The sequence below is a fragment of the Notechis scutatus genome, chromosome 8 (genome assembly GCF_049901735.1).
Source record: "Notechis scutatus isolate UNSWTSFEM ecotype Mainland chromosome 8, rNotScu1.2, whole genome shotgun sequence".
NCBI lineage: Eukaryota > Metazoa > Chordata > Lepidosauria > Squamata > Elapidae > Notechis > Notechis scutatus.
Window position 1 is genome coordinate 5,800,622 of NC_142016.1, and position 20,963 is coordinate 5,821,584.

The window sequence follows — 20,963 nt, forward strand, 5'->3', positions numbered from 1 at the left end:
TTTTGTTGGCCTTTGAAGTCTGGAATTCCTTATCCTGCCCTGTCCAGTTATAATACTTTATTTGAGGTCACAGACCAAAACACAAGTACAACAAAAGAAGAACATGGGAAAATTAATCATGAACAATTGGTCACCAAAAACTTGACTAAGGGGGATTACAGCGTTCTCCTCTGATGGTTACAGCACCCTGTCCAGTTAATTGCTGCAGCGTGGTTTGTGTGAATTTTTATTTACAGTTTATATGTATTTTGTTTTCAGACTGAATTTCCTCCACTTAAAGACTGTTCTTGGGAGAGTTTTTTCTCCAGCCAAAGGTAACTGGACATTGGAGGCAAAGTTGGAGGTATTAAAGGGACTTTTCTTACTTATGTGACTGTGTTGCCTTTGTGCCATGCCCCGGGTCATCACACTGGCTTCCAGATGTTAGGAGAATCTCTGCTGCTAAAAAATTTTGTGCGTTGTGATTATCTGCACCACACCACTTCTACAGTTAAAAATGTATGTCCCAGTATACCCAGGAACCATTTGGAAATGGATATTTTGGTTTCAATTTCATTAATTTTCCTAAATTAAATATATTTTTCTACTAGCACAGTTTGCAGTCACAAACAACAGAATCATGTTGTGGGCTTGTTTGCAATTTAGAGAAAGATATGCATGCATTATTTATTAGATTTAGATCCTATCTTTACTTTTGTACTCAAAGTGTTCTCTCCTTCCATGTTCCCAACAACAACCATCTCGGGTGGTAGGTTGGACTGAGAGAAGATGACTAGCCTAGAATCACTCAGCTGATTCTGTCCTTTATGAAGGATTATCACAGTGTATCTCTTAGCATTATATGAGAACTTAGTTTTCTGCTTTCCTCAACAAGCCATAGTTACAATGTACCATGCCTCAATGCACTATGTGAATTCCATCTTAATGTGAGCTGAACATGGCATAGATATATTATTTGGAATCTGGGATTACTCTACAGATTTGCAACTGGTTGCCTCCTCTCCCTTTCTCTTTTAACATTAACCATGACATAGGGATTCCCTGTAAACTTGATTAACCAATGTTAGCACAAATTAAGATTTGCAGGCCAGATTTAATAAATTCCCAACTATTAATTTAAATCTCCACTGCTGGGGTTATCTAAAATTAATAACTGGGTGCTTGTAAAATCTAATTCACAAATCTTAATTTGTGATAACGAAGGCTAACCTAGATGTTTGTGCAGATGTGATGTTGCCTGTACTCCATGACCTGACTGCTTGGCTTTGATTATTTTTTTCATCTCTCTAAGATCAAAGGATGATCAAGCACATGGACAGTGCAAAATATATCACAAGACCAGCAATTCCAGGCTCCTGGTCTTGTTTATTCACTCAGCCTTATCCATCTCCTAATGCTTCCCACAGATCAAAAGCAAGAAAGGCTAAAGAGCTTGCCCTAGGTACATTCTGATACACTAGACTGCCCAAGCAAAATTAAAGCACGTGACCACCTACCAACACACCTTGGCAGTGGCGAACTCCACACACGCCGTCTACCGCCCAGACAAGTAATGCTGGAGACGCCTTCTAGTCGGTACCCAGGGAAGCAGGAGAAAGTCAAGATGTCCCCCACACCAAACTGAAGACCTTTGCGAATGCTGTAGATCGGCACTTCAGGCTCCTCACAAGGTTCTAGGTCATATTCTGATGGGCAGAGAAACATAAGCAACCACTGGAGCATTACCCCCAAGATAGAAAGCTTACACCTTTAAAACACAATTCATAGAAATCAACATTTCTCTAGCTCTTTCCCTCCCTGACATTAATAACTTTCCACCTCCCCACTTCCTGCTCCTGCCCTACCCATCTTTTAATTGGGCCATGGTGTTTTGGGTTTTGTATTATTTGTGTTTTTAATTTATATAGTTTTATTTTTTTATGATTGTAAGCTACCCAGATAAACTAAGGTATGATGGGTAGCCTATAAATTAAATTAAATTATTAATAAATACATCTGGCATGTCAAGATTTCCTGAAATGTTGCAATCATTTTCTTGACCATACAGCACTGATCTTCTATGCACATGACAATCTGCCTTGAAAAGGCCTTGATAATTATTCAGCATTTTTATTGGGGAGATTGGGGGCTGGAGAGGAACAGGTTGTGATCCAATCTGAAGAAAGAAACATGTTTTCCAATCTTCATTCCAAGGAGAAGAGAAAGTTGTGGTGCACCTGCACGTCTTTAGAAGGTCCTTTTTACTGTCTACTCCTCCTCCTGCCTGCAGTTTACAAGTCCCAGACTCCAATTTTCACACTTCACTCCAAGAAAAGAAGCTAATACCATGGATTTTCCTCCTCTCTGTGCCCAGCAAGGATAGATAGCGACTCTTGAGAAATTGTTGGAGATTTTCACTTCTCCCTGGACTTCTAAGGAAGCATCCCCCTTATGGCTCTGCCTGCTGATTTGGTGGAAAAATCATTTGGATCCTTAGGCCAAGAATTATCCTGTAACTGACAAGGCCTTGGAGGCAGGATAAACTATTTTGCCTTTGGGCAAAGAGGAAAGGGAAAACTCCAGCCAGCCCTGTGTGAAGCCTTTCCCTACTTGAAAACACAGAGGTTAAATGTGAGTCTTTCTACATACAAATAGTAGATACTCTTATAATGAGCAATTCTTCTTCTGCCTCCCTTTTAACTCTGCTAACATTGCTGACTCTTGGCTTTGCTAGAAATAAAACTATGCCTTTGCAGTGCTAATTCCTCCATATTAATGTGGCAATGCAGATCCCACTGGGAAAATGTCTCCTCTATTTTTAGGCAGAAGTAAATTTTAGCTGAGTTACAGCAAATTACCATCCTTTCACCCACAGTTTGTGTGTGTGTGTGTGTGTGTGTGTGTGTGTGTGTCTGTCAGTGGACAGTGTTATTTTTTCAATGCACCTTTTTTTTTAAAAAAAAAAATTATGTATCTTCTGGTCCTGGAATCAATTTTTAATGTTTTGTTATTTTATTAGCATATAACATATTACAATCACAATTACAAAACTGGCAAACAAATAATGCAACAGAAACCAGACCATTATACACATATTGAGGATGGTAGGGCTGCAACTGCTTATTGTTTGCTACCAATCAAGATAGAAAATAAAAATAGTAAAACATGCCGTAGATTGGAACAAATTGGAACCCATTCATTAAAAACATAAAATAAAACTGCACATGCTGGAGAAAATAGTCAATATGGAAGCAATCTTTTCCTATAGCTTCCCTAATTTTTATTTCTTAGATCTGCCATTAGCTCCTCTGTTGTACATGACACAATATATTTTCAAATGCTAATGTTGTTAAAATTAAAATGAAGGTAGAATGCTGCAACGGAAGGTACAGCATTTACGGTCATCTTTATTTCTTTAAAAGAATTATGAGAACACTTTGCTGATAGGGAGAGGAGAGTCAAAAATAAGCTGAGCATTGAGAGCAAGGATCTTTGTGGATTAGACAGAGAAGCCTGGAGTAATCTCATTAGTCTGCCTTCTGGTTATATGCTGCTTTCTGACTAAACCCACTGTGATACCCATGTGGTCAAAATGTCAATTCTACCCACTGTCTCAAACTTCTGCTTTGGTTTTTAAGTGTAAAGGGTTTTGCTAACAGCACATGGCTTACAGCCACAGAATGGCTGTATGAAGAGCAGGCCCAACATTTATAGTCGTTTATGACTGACTAAGATTGTCATAAACCAAGGCAGGCCAAGGACTGGTCAGTATTTTTTTTTTAATCTAAAGTAAATGTTCAGTATCTAGAATATGTCTCTCCAAGATGTCCATTTCTTGTCTCCAATGCCATTTCTTGGCGATGAAAGAAGTCCTGTCCAGGGTATTTACTTACTTCCCAAGTACCAGCCCTTACCTGAAAAAGTGATATTGAAGCCTTCATAAGAAATGGAGAAGTCCGAAATGAAGCGGATCTGAGCAGAGAAGTTCCCAAAGAGACCAGCGCTAAAAGGAGCAGGCAGGTGGGAACCAGTGAGCTGTTTCAGTGGCTGACTGAAGCTGCCATTTTCAGTGATCAACAAGTAGTCATGACCGCTCTCCAAGTGGAAAGTGTGGAAAGTGAAGAAAACACCTGGAGGTAATAAAGTTCAAGAGATATGCTACTTCAGAGATACCTGAATGTTGCTGAGAACTGGATCATGATTAATCAGAGAACAGAAATCACAGAACTACCAAATCCCACCAACCACAAAATCAAAGACACATAGCATTCTTCATTTGACAAAGAATCAGCTTTACAACATGAATGAATGAATGAAATAATGAATTAATGAATATTTCAGAGATTGTGCAAAACATCACAAAGCACGTCACACTGGAGACTTTAGGATCTCAATAGCTTTGGTACAAGGTACATAGAGAAGTGTGTTTAAAGCAATAATGGGGGAAAGAATGGAAAGGTCTAGATTTGATCAGAATAACAGTTGCACAATATGACTCTTTGATGATTCTCCTTGTATTAAACCTAATCTAGGATTTTTTCAAGCAATCTTCTGGATTTGGAAACCACAGAAAACTAGGAACATAGTTTTAAAAACAAAGGGAATAAAACACAATAAATCTAAGATAGTCATTCATGAATTCTGCACTTTCAATTATGGTGTGTTTTCTTTCCATCCCTGTGGGAAGCACAGAGAACTCAACACGATTCCAACTCTATCAAAGTTTTATCAACTGGCTGTGGGACCATCAACTTGAGAGAAAGAAAATGAGTAGAAACCTTTAACCCAGAAAATTGAGTCAGACTCAGAGAACTCAGGGGATCATAGTTTGCTGTAAATATGATATAGTAAAACTGCTTAGCTCTGTCTGGAAGTTCCCATTGTGAGATTATCTAGTGGATGAAATGCCCTCTGATGATGCTGTAACTTGCACATTAAGGGAATGGTCATCAATATTAATTTTCTTTTCTTGAATCTTTGGGAATACCTCCAAATCTTAAGTTTAATTATCTTTGTTGGACTCTCAAGACCTATTTCAGATGCAGTATGTGAAGATCTAACTCTCTGGGGAAGGCCGTAATGCTGAGAAAGGTGAAAAGAAAGAGAAGAATGCAACAGGAGCAAAGTGGATAGTTATGCTAGTCATGAATGCATTATTGGAAGAGCTGAAGAATCAGGTTAGGGGCAGATTGCCTTAGAGAACAATCTATGGGGGGTCCTAAAAGTTAACAATGACTTTGTGGCACTTAATCAGTTAATCAATCAAGACCTCTAAAGTCTGTCCTGGTTTGTTAATTCTTGAGACTCCAGTCATTTCCAGCTGAGTGCTCCATCACTGGAGGTTTTTAAGAAGAGATTAGACAGCCATTTGTCCGGAATGGTGTAGGGTCTCCTGCTTGGGCAGGCAGTTGGACTAGAAGACCTCCAAGATCCCTCCCAACCCTATTATTCTATATTATATGTTCGGTGTCCTTCTTTCAGCTTTGATACTTCTTGAATATTGAATTGTACATCCCTTGTAAGGTTTTTTTAAATTTCAGTCCATAACACTATACTTATTTCATCTGCTTTGTGAAATATCCTTTCTTGTAAATGCTGAAATTCAGACAGGAGGTTGTACAACTTGCCTCTTGGTGTGACCAGAAAAATCTGGAACTCACTCAAAACCATAGAAATGGTGGTAGACTTTAGGAGAAACCCTTCTATACTACCACCTCTTACAATACTAGACAACACAGTATCAACAGTAGAGACCTTCAAGTTTCTAGGTTCTATCATATCTCAAGACCTAAAATGGACACCTAACATCAAAAATGTCATAAAAAAAAGTACAGCAAAGAGTGTTCTTTCTGCACCAACTCGGAAAGCTCAAACTGCCCAAGGAGCTGCTGATCCAGTTCTACAGAGGAATTATTGAGTCTGTCATCTGCACCTCTATAACTGTCTGGTTTGGTTCTGCAACCCAACAGGACAGACTTCAGAAGATAATTAGGACTGCAGAAAAAACAATTGCTACCAACCTGCCTTCAACCGAGGACCTGAATAATGCTCGAGTCAAAAAGAGGGCTGTGAAAATATTTACTTCCTAAATGCCAGAAAACAAATAATTCTCTTTACACTGTCAAACTATTTACTAAGTCTGCATTAATATTACTATTACTATTCATCTCCTCATCCTTCCTTTCACCCATCTCCTCCCACTTATGACTGCATGAACGCAACTTTGTTGCTTGTATCCTTATGATTTTTAATTGACTTTTTACTAGTATAATTTGATTTGATCACTTATGTTTCCTAGTATGATTTGATTGCTTATTTGTACCCTTTGATTACTATTAAGTGTTATACCTATGATTCTTGATGAATGTATTTTCTTTTTCTTTTTATGAACACTGAGAGCATTTGCACCCAAACAAATTCCTTGTGTGTCCAATCACACTTGGCTAATAAAGAATTCTATTCTATTCTATTTATCACAAAGGTTTCTTCTCAGTTCCTCTCCAAAATAAGGACATCTGGCATTACAAACATATCCCTCAATGCCTAGTTGAACCTCATCCTTGTCTTCTATTTTTAGGCAAAAGGGAGCTAGAAATGCTTACACTGGGTTTTTGAGCTATTGCATTTTTAACAAATATACTGGGATTGTTTTTTAGTGAAGCACTTTAAGGGGGAAACCACTATTATTTTTGAAGTGTAATGATACAACTCATTAGTCTATAATATATAGAAGTTCCCTTGAATATATATAAAACAAAAGCAGAGAATGAGGAAATATATTTGCATTAAAATCAAACCTTATGCTAAGTCAAAATTCATTGGCGCAACAATTTCTTGTTTCTCTGTGGTGTTGTTTGACAAATTATGTTTTCATCTGCACTGGTTAAGGAGTTGATTATTTTTACCTGATGTCTTTTACTGTTCCTTTTACTGTTTTATATGCATGTTTTTTCTTTTCATGCCTTGTTAGCCTTCCAGAATTATTTGATTACAGTGGACAATCATTAAAAACAACAGAGTAAATAATTACGTAAAAAGATGGTTGCTTTTTTACTGTTTACATCTTAATATAAACAGCTTGACTATTGAGTGACTGGTCCAGTCATCCAGAAAGCTTCCACTTATTTATCAATTTATATATTATTTTATTTTACCTGCCACAACCAAGATACTTTAAGAAGGTGAAAATACTGCCATTAAAACAGCCATGATACAATATGTTAAGGAAACAATCTTTCAGACCTACAGAATGTTAAAAATATAAAATAAAAATCATAGAAAGAACAAGCCAAAAAAAGAGATGGCATCATTTAAGAATCAAAATTTTAAACAATTCTAAGTACTTTAACTACTAAAATCCTTGTACAGTAGGAGCTGACTGAATTTCAAGAGGACACGTTCCATTATACCAGTGCTGCAACATGGAAATAACATCCAGGGACATTCATTTTCCCTCCTAACAAAAGTGGGGATCTGCCGACAGATTCCTCTGGGACCTTAACATTCCAAATCTAACAGGCAGTTCATCTCTCTCTCTCTGTCTCTCTATCTCTCTGTCTCTCTCTGTCTCTCTCTCCCTCCCTCCCTCCCTCCTCTCTCTCTCTCTCTCTTTTACCACATATTCCCTAATTGGCTAAGATCTCTTAGTGAAGAAGAAAAAAATGTTCAATGGGGGCAAATGACAACTAAGTCTCAGGATTGTAAAGATAATATATCCAAGGGGATATACAAGAGGATTTTTGGACTTTTGACATACCCCTTCTTCATTATTCCAAAAGGCCAATCTTCCTTAACACAAGGAAAAGGATATTTCACATCTTCCCACCTTTATCTTGCCTACTATCTCCACACTACTTTTGGGCAAGTATACTTGTATACTCTCTACTATACACAGAGAGTATACAAGTATGTCTCTCATAGATAGTTGTTGGCTCTTAGAATGATGTGTAATTAAATGGAGACAATTCCCCCCACCCAGTCAAGATTCTCATTCAACACTCTCTGAATATAGGGAGCCTGCTTACAGGATTATTTTCACCTAAATTGATGATGCCATTTTCAGGAGGAGTATTCAGGGTGGAGATTACCCCAGGAGTGAAGAACTGCAGAATATCAAGTGGAGACCATTGGTCCATTTAGCTTCAAGCTCTGTCTTCAAACAGCAACTGCCAACTCCTTATTAAGAGCTGATCAGTGCCTAGGGATTACCATGAAATGAGGCTGCTAACTGCAAACAAGTATATATATCAGAAACAAAGCCAAGAGCCTCAAGGCTTTGATAACACAAGATTTAAGCAGACTAGAAAGTTAATTCTAAGGGATAAGAAATGGACATGCTCAGCTTTAGCTGGGTAAAAAAAAAATCTTTAACTTTTCATTTTCAAAGGAGATGGCTCCTTTTTCATGGGAGAATAGGAGACACTGATATTCCTCATGTGTGGATGAGCCTCTTTCTGCCCTTCTGTTTCAACTCCTTCCCTCAAAACAACACTACAGAGCGCTGCACACCAGAACACCTAGACACAAGAACAGTTTTTCCCCAATGCCATCACTCTGCTAAATAAATAATTCCCACAACACTGCCCAACTCTTTACAAAGTCTGCATTACTATTACTATTAATCTTCTCATCACTCCTTATCACCCATCCCCTCCCACTTGTGACTGTATGACTGTAACTTTGTTGCTTGTATCCTTATGATTTATATTGACTGTTTCCTAATATGTTTTGATTGCTTATTGTACCCTATGACTATCATTAAGTGTTGTACCTTGTGATTCTTGACTCTTGACGAATGTATCTTTTCTTTTATGTATACTGAGAGCATTTGCACCATGACAAATTCCTTGTGTGTCCAATCACACTTGGTCAATAAAGAATTCTATTCTATTCCATTCCATTCCATTCCATTCCATTCCATTCCATTCCATTCCATTCCATTCCATTCCATTCCATTCCATTCCATTCTATTCTATTCTATTCTATTCTATTCTATTCTATTCTATTCTATTCCATTCCATTCCATTCCATTCCATTCCATTCCATTCCATTCCATTCCATTCTATTCTATTGCAGTGATTCTCAGCCTGAGCAAGTTCAAGATGTGTGGATTTCAGCTCTCATAATTCCCCATCCGGCATGCCACCTACCAATTATGGGAGTTGAAGTCCACACATTTTGAACTTGCTCAGGTTGAGAATCACTGATTTAGAGACTGTGAAACCAAGGGAAAACAACAGATTGAGAAAGCAGATAATGCTTTCATGATAGATTTCAATTTCAAGATATATGATAATGGGAAGCTTTACAATAATGGAAGGATGAAGTGTCTGTGGCTCTCTCTCTCTCTCTCTCTCTCTCTCTGTGTGTGTGTGTGTGTGTGTGACAGAGAGAGAGAGAGAGAGAGAGAGAGAGAGAGAGAGAGAGAGAGAGAGAGAGAGAGAGACTATTGTGCACACTTGCACAAAATCTTTCCCTCTAGAAGAATCAGCCTGACAGGTAGACAGAAAGATGGAAAAGTCCAAATAGAACTGTTATTTAAGATGTCCCAAAGGTGCTTTTGCAAGATGCAACTGAACTTTCTGGTTTTTCCTTGAAGACATTTTATCTTCCAAGAAGCTTCTGAAGAGCTGAAGAAGCTTCTTGGTTGAGAAGTGAAAAGTCTTTAAAGAAAAATCAGAATGTCCAGTTGCCTCTTGAAAAAGCATCTTTGGGATACCCTAGATTGAAACAAATTGGCAGCCACTCATTAAAAAAAATAATGAATTTAAAACTACCCATCCTGTAAAAAATAACCGATGTAGAAACAATCTTTTCCTGTACTTTATTTCTAAGTTTCCTGAATTTTATTTCTTTAATCTGGCAATAGAGCCCTCTGATGTACATGACAAAATATATATTTTAAAATGTTAATGTTGGTGTGAGGGAAGACAAGAATATGTTGAAGGTTAATAGTCCTGGTGGATTAGACAGAAGAGCCAGGAATAATCTCACTAATCTGCCTTCTGGTAATTTATTGCTTTCTGGCTAAACCTCCATGATAGCCATGTGGTCAAAATGATGGGAAATTGGGCTGAGGGTCCCAGGAATCCTATTTTCCCAGCAAAAAGGAAAAAAATATAGTGCTAGTAAACATGGAGCTAAAGCACACTGTAAATTCCTGATAGCTGTCCAGGGTCCTGAAATCACTGCATGTGACGATGCTTTGCATGAACTCTGCCTTGGAAGTGCCCAGAGCCTTTAATTATACAGAAAAGTGATTGCTGGATCAGATAATGGACCTGCCCTGTTGGCCTGTTTCTGACTTTATTGTTGTCTTCAGATTGCTGCCAGGTTCTTCCATGAAAGCACACCACAGACCACCCATCTGCCTTGCCATAATGCATTCTGATCCCATAAGGCTGGTACCAGAGAGATCCTAGCATTTGCAAAATAAACTATTTATAAAACGGGTGCTGTGAAAGCATGTTGCCTTGCACAGCTTACAAATGCTGCTCACAAAGGGTGGCCAAAAGCCACACTTTGATCCGAACAAAAAGAAGGGACCATTTGAATCATGTTTTAGGGGGAAAGAATCAAGTTCTATGTGGTATATGCCAAGTATTGCACTAGGATAATGAGAAGCTTCTCATCAGAAGTGAGATTTCAGGGTTGAGTGGATTAATGAAGAGGAGATTGCTCCGCTCTGTGGGATACTCTGCACAGCATGTAACTCCTTAGTAATGTGTTGCACTTTTCAACAGTGGGTTTATCTACCTTAATACAATTGGCAACACAGAATTGATTGATAATAGTTCCCATTGTCTGGATTCCTAGCAGACTAGAGGAATTGAGCTATTGAAGGACATTCAAAATTAATGTATAATTTGTATCCTGCCCCCTTCTCTCTCCCTAAATCCCTCTTTTTTTCTCAGCTCTTTGGAGCATAACTTCTTCCAATTCCACTTTATGAAAGAACAGAGAAACAGGAAAGGAAGCAGGAAAGAGCTTCAGACAATCTGATGAGTGGGAAAAACAGGCAATGTGTGTTCTGCCAAAATACATAGCAAGGAGATGGCAACCCAAGGCAAAAGAAAGAGGATTTAAGGAAATTTGGGTGGAAGGAATTGTAAAGAATGCTGGGAGACAGGAATAAAAAAGGAGCAATTCAATACATAAACAATAAAAAAATACTATCTGTCTATAAAATATTCAACTTTTTCAAGCTGTAGGTAACTTATTATGGCTTCTACAGTTGCCTATTAATAAAAAGGCAATGTTTAATTACTGGTGAGGCCTGGTGAGCCTCAAAGCAGATGACTGTAGACATATTTTGTGCACCTTGAAGTTCCAAGGGTATTTCAAACATTTTCCTTAGAAATAGAGGATGTTATGGAAGTATCTAAAGATGCTTAAAGGTGAAACTTTCTGAATGATGTGAGGAAGTCATCAAAATAGTAAAAGTGGATCCAAAGTATACTCTTAAGCTAAATTGTAATAGCAGCCTTTTTTTGTCTCAATGGATCTTTGTTTTATAATGAGCATAGTGAAACAATCACTCCTCTTCTTTTGCTTCTGTGCCTGCTCTATGGAGCATGCCAAGAATCTTGTGGGGGTAGATCCTCCTAACTTTCCAAGGGGAGAGGGGTTGATGAAAACATGGAAGAATCATAGGACTTACCTTTGCCATGAGAAGCTTCTATAATCCAAGTGCAATTTAAATTATTGGGGTAGAAATCTGGAAAGCCTGGTGATAATACAGTGCCACTAGATCCTTGAATATAGCCTCCACAGAGAGCTGAAAACCATCATGAAAAAAGAAGTAGACATTAGAAGTTCCAGCTGTCTTGTGCCTTTCCTTAGCAAAGACATAAACATCACCCCACACATTCTTCCTCCTTTCCCCTGCACATCCAGATGGCTTACTTATGTTTTCCAGTTATACCTAGAGGAGCATGTCATTGTAATCATTTTACAGGGACATTCTTCTGCAGCTAATTCATTAATGGTCAAAGAACATTAGAATGGATCACTGGGAGTCTTGCCTGTTCCTAGCTTGCATGTATGCCATGACTCAAGACCCTAGCTATACTTTAAGCCTTTGTTCTGCCTTTGTACACTCAAATTGTCTGATCAAATGCAGAAAAACATAGAGCTGAACATAGCTCCAAGTCTGACTTGTCCCAAATGAAGTAATTGTGTTTGTCTCAACCTGTGTCTTCTTTACCACCTCCCCCTTCCCAGGACTTTGAGCAACAATAGCCTTGGAAATAGTTATATCCCACCACTACCCTATAGGAAGAGTTTAATTTTGTTTCTTTTTTCCTAACCAAAAGGATGTTGGAAACACCTTCCATTGCTTCTGCATCTCCCTATTATCCTTTGGGGCTTCTGATACTTAGAAAGGACGCTTGAGAACCTCTAAAATTACATTAGGGAAGATTTCAGACAGCTATAGCTATTTTATTGAATTATTAAAAACATGTCTATACAATTCCCTTTAAAAAATCTTGAAGTGGCAGAAGGCAAGAATTCTTAAGCAGAATTCTAGGGTCTTAAGCAAAATTCCCACTAGAACCTAACACAAATAACATATGTTGAGAATTAAACAAGGCCAGTGATTTGAATGTAAAGACCAAAGAGAATTCAGAGCTCTGACACACAGAATTCTCCTAGACTTATCTGAGTTTTCTTCAACTCAATAATCTAAAGAGTGAGAGACAAATTTTACCACTGTTGTTAAACAAGTTGGATCTTTACCAGTCTATTGTAGGTATCCAGATTTCCATATTTAAGTCCATATTTGGGGCAGGGGGAAGGAAGGAAGAATGCAGCAGTATGGAAGACAGCACATTGCAAAGATCCTGACCTGGGGATTTTGGCCCCAAGGAACTATTTCCTTTACATTCTTTACTTATAGGTAGACATCTTATCAAACTAAAGCAGCCTTGACTTGTGACTTTGGGACAATTTGTATCACTAAAGATAAACTCTGGGAATCACTAGAGAGGAGCCTTCCTACCTCGCTTTCTCCTGACCAAACTCTCCATTCTTAGCTGCTTCTTTGCCCTTTAGAATGCATCCTTTCTCACCTGGGAATCCAGACTACATTCCACCACACCTCATGATGAATAGAATTAGCGCAGCATATCATTTTCTGTTCAACTTCTAGCATTCCAGTTTTAGATTCTTACCTTCACAGCTTGGAAGTGGCCTGCTCCACTGAAAATTTGGCTCACACTCCAGAGATTCACTATCACTCAGAGTATACCCTGGATCACAGCCAAAAGTCACCAGTGCCCCCACATAGAAATCATTCCCATATCGTAGTCCATTGACTGGAATTCCTGGATCCAAGCAGTGATCGGACTGGAGCTTTACCGCTGTAAAAAATAAGGGCATTCAATTTTTCAGTCTGTGCCTGTTAGTACTGAGGCTCATATGTGGCTGCCGCTAAAGCTGAGTAAGATGTGAATTTTATCTCGATAAAAAGATGGGATAAACAGATAATTTAATAATACACATTTTTGCACCATGCAATTCAGTATTGAGAAATATTAAACTTGGGACCCAACAGTGTTCTGGGAGAAGCATGTACTATCCAATCTGGTCAGATTTACATCTGTTTCAAAGCCCGACTCTGTTCAGTGAAACTTAGAACTGTAATCAAAAATCTGCATTTTTTTACTTAGGTCAGAGACCACCACACTGTGTTTAATAGAACCTTTGAGAAAAACAATGCATTTCCCTGCTGTTAATTGATCATTTGGTGCTGACTGTGGGCTGATAATGAAGCTCTTTTAATTAATGTGCATTAATATAACACAGAATGGAATGGAAATGGGATTTGAAACATTGCTTTTCGATTAGGGCATGTGATGACCCGTTGTCTCTCAAAATGACCCAAAACCTAAAACATACATTAAAGTACAGTAAGGCCTTCAACTTAACTTCACTGTTTTATTAGGCACAGTTTAAAGTCACAAAAGTAAATGATGAGGCAAAAAAGAAAACCAAAACAAACCACATTGACGAGTGTTCCAAAGCAAGCCAAGATAACTAATCATAAACTCCAGGAAAATAACCAAGGAGAGTCCATGGGAAGAACGCCAGCAAAGATAAACCTCTTTCAAAGTAAACACTAAATTTTGACTCCAGCAATTCTGACTGCGCAGTTACAAACTTATATACATAGCTCCCAGCTGCAAGCCACAAGGAGGATCATAGTAATCTCTTCCTGAGTAGACCTCACTTTTCCCTGATCCTCTCCTCCCTGCGTGACCTAGGATGGATAGGGGATGGGCCTGGATCCTCCTCTGATTGCTCAGCCGGCCTCTGCTCTTCCCCAGCCTCCTCCACCACCTCTGGAGCCACACTCCCACTCCCTGTTGGCTGTTCCTCCTCTTCCTCAGAGTCAGTCTTCACCAGGGGCATGACAATTGTACAGGATCTGTTTGGTGTATTAAATGGCAAACCTGAAGCAACAACCCCAAAATGGGAAGGGGTTGGGAAGGGAAATACAAACACATCATTGCCCTCATTATAATAATCATAGACCATATTTGGAGGATAATGTACATAAAATAAATAGTATAATAGTAGCCAAAATGATGGTGAGGTTTGCAGAAGGAGGCTATTCCTGAGGCATTGCCAACTGAAAATGCCTGAACTATGTGAACTCCGTGGGATGTTACACCATATTTTATGGTCCCAAACTGTGTGTATAAGACTTCTAAAAGAAGCAGTGAACATTTGGAACTGAGCACAAAAAATAATTTTAAAGTGACTGGAGATTTTTTTTTTAAAGTATCAGAGAGAACACCCACAAAAACCTATTTCAATTAGCAGAAATGTATGAATAACACATAAAGGTGCCAAATACAACAACAGCCTCATGATGATCAGAACTGAAGGCTGTCAGACACTAAATAGCTCTGCCTCATTTCTCCAAGTCAGACAGCGTTTATTAATAGAGGAAGGTCCACACAGAACTCTCTATTTTGTCTGGAAACAGACATCCTTGTCCAAAATAGGTTAAACATCATCTGTGTGAAAAGCTTTTCTTTCTTTTCAGGACTGAGTTTCAATTAAACTTCAGAAGGGGCCTTCTGCAATTCACCACTCATTTTAAAAAAAGAGGCCAACATTTTCACTGCAAAATTCAGGACAGACATCTTCAGTCTGAGTATCTTCAGGGTGCCGAGTTTGTCTCCAGATTCCAACAATTAAGCTCCAACAATTTCATTTAGAGATTGAAAAGCATGGAGGGTAGAGTAAAGTAGAATTCTTTGGAAAAAAAAACTCTCCAGGACCTACTCTCAGGTCTTTGGTTCCCTCTTATTCTTCAGATAATGAATTAATTCTTAAATATTAAGCCTGGCTTAACACTTTTTTGTTTGACTTAGAACAGAGCTGGGTATTTTATGGCCTGCAGGCGACAGTCCAGCCTGTGGCATTGGCATCAGCAGGGTGAGGCATCAGGGACAGAGAGTGGGGTATCAGGGACAGGATATCCTTGTGACATTGGGGGCACAGCATCATGATCAGAGGGTGAGGCATTGGTACAGTGGCAGTAGCAGGGGGCAGAATGGTGGCAAGGCAGGGGGGTGGCAGCCCTCCACAGCAATCCCAATTTCTCATGTTGTTCCTTGAGAAAATTAATTGCCCACCCCTGATTTAGAGGAACAGCCAGGCGAGCCGCTGGGTAATACTCTGACTGGGTAATAGAATATAGAGCTATCGATTTATTTATTTATTTATGAATCATATTGTTAAACTGTCCATCTCCCTCAGAGGAATTCAGAAGGAATGAATAAGGCATTAAGAGGGGATTTGTGAGGGAGAACATTAGGTCATCCTGAGAAAGAATGAATGGGAGAGAGAAATTCAAAAGAACTCAAATCTTGATGTTGTTTAATATAAGAGAGAATCCTGGACAGCTTTAATTAATCTGTTACTCTACTCTATTACAAAAAAAATTCTTGTAGCTTCTGGACTGGCCTCCTTAACAGGTCTCTCTGGTTTTTCAATTATATAATTTTACTTTATTTAACCAGTTACATTGATTTAACTAATGCCCTTGACTTACAATGACTAATTTATCTATTGTTTTTATTGTAAAGTGTTACCTGTTTGATATTCTATTAATTTTGTCAGAGTTAGAGTTACCTAGGTTATAATGCCTTTAATTTGTATGGAACCTATTCAGATTCAATTGAGATTCTTTTATTTCTGTTCCATGCTTAGATTTTAAATACATTCAGCTATTATTATTATTCACTTGCACTATTGTGCTTGTTGTTGTTTTTCTTCCTTTCACCTTTCCCCATTTTCATTTGCATTCATCCTGCTCTTAGGACAGTGTTTTCTACATCGCTAATATAGAGACCCAATGATGGTGCATACAGTTTTACCTAGTTTGTAAGTAATGAGAATTATGTATTTCCATCAAGACCACAAGTACGTAATTAACATCATGAAGGGAGAAAGTCACACCTTGAGTATCATTGTTTGGACTTGTACCAGCTGCCTGTGCCACAGTCATAGCCAGCAACATAGAGATTTAAGTCCTTAGCACATTTGGGATGAAAAGCATGTGAAGAAGATCTGTTCTATGGATTTAGGCGATCTATCATGACATTGGAAAAGATCTAATTTACTTACTTTCATAGTGGATCTGAAAGCCAACGTCCGAATGACTTTTGTCCGTGGTGAAGAGCAGGTAGAGGAAATTGCTGGTGCTGATGAGAAACTGGGGGACTTGGGTCCCATCATAAACTCCAATCAAGGGGGACGAGTAGGATTTGCCATCACGCACTTCCAACGTATCATAATTCACCTCCGTTTTAAACCTACAGAAAAGAAAGTTGAGAGAAAAGTTGGTAATAAATTAGCCCCCTTTCATCCTTTCCTCTCTCTTCTCATAATAGGTAGTCCTCCAATTATGGCCATAATTAAGCTTCACAATTATGGTCATAAGTTGTGATAATCACAAAGTGGGTCACTACTGATTAGACTTCATTTTATAACCTTTTCTGTAGCACTTATTAAGCAAACACAGTGGCTATAAAATGAATACAGTGGCTATTAAGCCAACTAATTGTTTGATGTGGGCTATGTTTCTGTTGGAAACTGGAAGTAAACACTGGTTTTCAGCAAAACTTCTGTAAATTGTGGTCACATGACCCATGGGTGCTGCAAATGACCATGAATGTGGGACAGCTGCCAAGCATCCAAATTCAGTGATGTGAACTGTGAGGTGGATGACATAGGAACTTTGAAACTGGGTCATAAGTAGATTTGGGGGGGAGGGGTTTGTAACGTAAAGCTGTCACTAAATGACTGATTATAAGTTGCAGGCTACCTCTTTTATATCTGAGGGTTAAATATAATCCCCCAAAGTGAGCTGAACCTATCCTACCCTCGTTCAGCCCCTATTTAATTTTATTCCCTTTTCCGTATTTATAAACTGCTCTTACCACCGAAGTTCTCACAGTAGCTTACAGAATCAAAACAAAATGAATACTTTCTAAAAACAACACCATAAACTGTGATTAAAACAAATGGCAAATTAAAATCAATAACCCTGAACAGAGAATAAAACATGAAACAGAACCAATTTTAAAAGAGCAGCAAGAACAGAAAGGCCCAAGGGTAGAAAAACATGGCCTAGATGAAATAATTAATTCCCTCCCTGGGAATTGCATTCTACCACTGAGCACCATTATGAATATGTCCGCTTCCCTAAGAGGCTGTCTGCACCTGAAAGGAATCCTTTGAGAATCCTTTGTTCGGCTCTTGTTATTCATACTAAAGGAAAAGCATTAGCTTCCAGTTGTTCAGATGCCTTTTCCCTTTTATCTTCACTTCATCAAGAATGCCCCAAATGCTCTGAATTAGGTGAAAATTAAGAGAAAGTGGGTGACACACACAAAAAAAGGACACAAATTGTAGTGGGTATGTCTGGAGAAAGGCAAGCATGCCATGAAAAGGAGTTATTTCAATTCCCATTCAAAATCTATCTTTAAATTTTTAAAAATGTTCTTGTAATGGAATGTGCACCTGGAGAAACAACGAGGGGAGTTTTGGCAGCACAGAGCTTTCCCAGAGAGGAGGCAGCACATTCTGGAGACAAGCCCAAATTAACAGACTGCATAGTCTCCAGCTGGATGGGGGAGGAAGGAAGAGGTTCAGGGTAGCCACACACTAATATCTGTCAGGATATATCTAATAGTTTATGTTCTGTCGCCAAAAAGAGACTCACAGACCGGAGTTGAATTCAGCTCTTTTTAATAATAACTAGTAACTTCCAACTGCAGTCGAGCTGCGGCAGCCCCTTTTATAGCAGCTGCTTGCGGCTCGCAACCAATGGCATCTATTCAAACTTCCCGCCGCTTTAGGCAGCCAATTGGATGCTTGCATTATTAGCCAATAGCTCGTTGTGTTTATTAACCAATAGGAACATCGACTTAAAAGTCTCTATTTGAATACACTACAGCTTAGAAAGATATAGCTTTAGTTTGGCAAGGTTCTGTTTATTAGAAGTGAGTAAAGAAATAACTGGGACTCAACTGGATTTCAATGTGTCATCTTTGGGCTTGGGCCTGACCAATTTTGAGCAGCCAAAATTTGGATTTATTAATGCAGGCAATCTATATTTCAATTTTATGTGATAGCTAAATCAAAACATGTCTAAAAACATTGACTGTGTTGATAGTAGTGTACTGTACAACAGTGCTTTTTAGTCTCTTAACATTCAAACACAATACAGAAGCCTGATGATGGCAGATGAGATTCTGCTGAAACGTTGCTACAACTTTAAAAGCACAACTATAATGACGTGGGAAAATATCGGAACAAAGCTGAATACCATACATGTAAGTACCCACGAAAACTTAAGAAAACAAATACACACACACACACACACACACACACACACACATAAGGGAACATGAAAGAGTAAAATATGTTTTTCATTCTTTTTCATGTTTATTTTTCTATTTGTTTAAATGTTTTCTTTGATGTATTCATTGAAAAATAAAAATTCCAAAAAACTTCAAAGTATTTTGAAGATTTTCCATCCCATCTCTCTCTGTTAGGTACTAAAGAGCCAGGAACAGCTAAATTAGCCTCATGATGGAAGAAACCTCAGAAACACAATACAACATTTTGTTTTGCTTTCAACAGTGAAGGAAGGCATTTAGTTCAATGAAGCATCTTTTAAAAAGTGTATCATAGCTTTTTTTTTACAAAAATAAATATTTTTTCAAGTTTTTCACAACCTAATACACACATGCAAATAATAATAATTTTATGCAATTTTATTGACATGAGTAAATTGTTGGTCACCTGTCAAATGTGATTTTGATTGGGTACCCTGGTTGAGCTTCAATGACCCATCCACAATTAAGAGAGTCCTTGTAGAACCCCGGCCACCCTGGAGACAGGATCATTCCATTTGGTGAGGTCAGATGGCCACCACAGGGAGCTATCAAGGAGAGGGAGGAAAATAAAGAAGTTACAACCAACTATCAGTACAAAAGCAATATTACTGTAAAACAATAGCATACTTCCTTTCTGCTTCATTTTGTCACAGAAGGCTCTCTCCATATGTCAAGGTTGCAAGAGATGATCCAATCCCTTTATTCAAAGCTTCATTGAGTACATCATTTTGGGAGAGCTTGGAAGTGATTGGACCATCTCATGAATACTTGCTGGGTTAGGTTCATCAAATGGAACCTTGACACCATATTTATCAACCAGGGATCAACCAAGCTGAAAGACTGATCCTAAATGTCTCAGACCATTACTAGAACTTTCAGGGGTGGGGGAAAGGTCACAGTCCCGCAGTCTGGATTGCTTGCAAAACGGTTGCAAGCATGGCACTCCAGTGGCCATGAACAGATGGTAACCATGAGACAAAGCAGCTTTTCCTTGCCACTCAACAGGTCACACATGTTAAGGTGCAGCTCTCCAGGTTTTGCTGGCCTACAATCAGCATTGGCAGGAAAGCCCACTGGGAGTTGTAGCACAGCTTCCTTGGGACTGCCTCAGACTTTCTAGGTTAAATTGGGTTTATGAGTATTAGTTAGGTCAGTACAACTGATGCTGACTTGCAATGGCTTGCCAGGATTTCAGGCAAGGAGCCAGGAATGACTTGGTGCAGGTAAAACACGTATCTGTCAATAATTGATGGCTTAACAAATGTTGGATAGGAGTTAATTAAGCCAGTGGTTCTTAGGGAAGTAAGAAAAAAAAAACCTTTGGGGGGAAAATGCCTTGTGAGACTGAGATTGTATCTATTTCAAACATTGTGCTTTAAGAAAAAATAATTGATAGCTTAAGCATGCCTAAGAAAGAAATTCACAAAAAAAGAATCTAATTTTACCTATTTCCTGGATCATTCCTTGAAATCTCTCAATTTTTCCCCCATGTTCAAATTGTATAATTTTAAAATAGGATTTCCAAAATTGTATAAATTCCAAATTCCAAAGCATAATCCACCAATTGCCTCCCATGAATTTGGAAGCAACACTGTTCTATCCATTTTCTCAATCCCAGGTGCTTTGCTCTGCCCATTTTGCTGATGATTTTTATTCCTCGAATGTCAGACAGCACCTTAAATATTCTAGACAGATTTCCCCCTCTTGTTTAATTAAAAAAGATGATAATTAGAAATTACATTTAATTGAGCTCATACTGGAGGGCAGGTTCAAGGCAAGCAAGAGAGATGGCGGATAAAGGAGGACACATTGATAGTGATAAGGTTATCAAAACTGTCAGAGAATGAAAAGGAATTTGAAATGGTTTTGATACTTTTTAATTTCCTCCACTACTTAAACTAAGAGTGAAATGGCACATGAACTAGCAAGCTTCTATGACCTACTCAGAAGAGATTTAACAAGAGTGGAGTTGAAGTAAACAAAGCTGCAAACAGTTTGTGAGTAATGTTGATGCTTTTTTTGAAAAGAAATGAAAAGGCAGAACAGATAAATGACAAATTTTAC

General features: G+C 38.5%; 1 protein-coding gene across 2 annotated transcripts in view; it reads right to left on the minus strand.

Moving 5' to 3' along the window:
• Positions 1 to 20,963, minus strand: part of CSMD2 (CUB and Sushi multiple domains 2) — a 642,692-nt gene that overhangs the window by 182,574 nt on the left and 439,155 nt on the right. For both annotated transcript variants that reach the window (XM_087970516.1, XM_087970515.1), the window contains 6 exons: positions 19,306 to 19,444; positions 16,621 to 16,808; positions 13,152 to 13,340; positions 11,639 to 11,755; positions 3,894 to 4,109; positions 1,497 to 1,685 (listed from right to left, as the gene is read on the minus strand). In XM_087970516.1, coding sequence (XP_087826642.1) covers positions 1,497 to 1,685; positions 3,894 to 4,109; positions 11,639 to 11,755; positions 13,152 to 13,340; positions 16,621 to 16,808; positions 19,306 to 19,444 — 1,038 coding nt within the window. The remainder of the gene's footprint in view (positions 1 to 1,496; positions 1,686 to 3,893; positions 4,110 to 11,638; positions 11,756 to 13,151; positions 13,341 to 16,620; positions 16,809 to 19,305; positions 19,445 to 20,963) is intronic.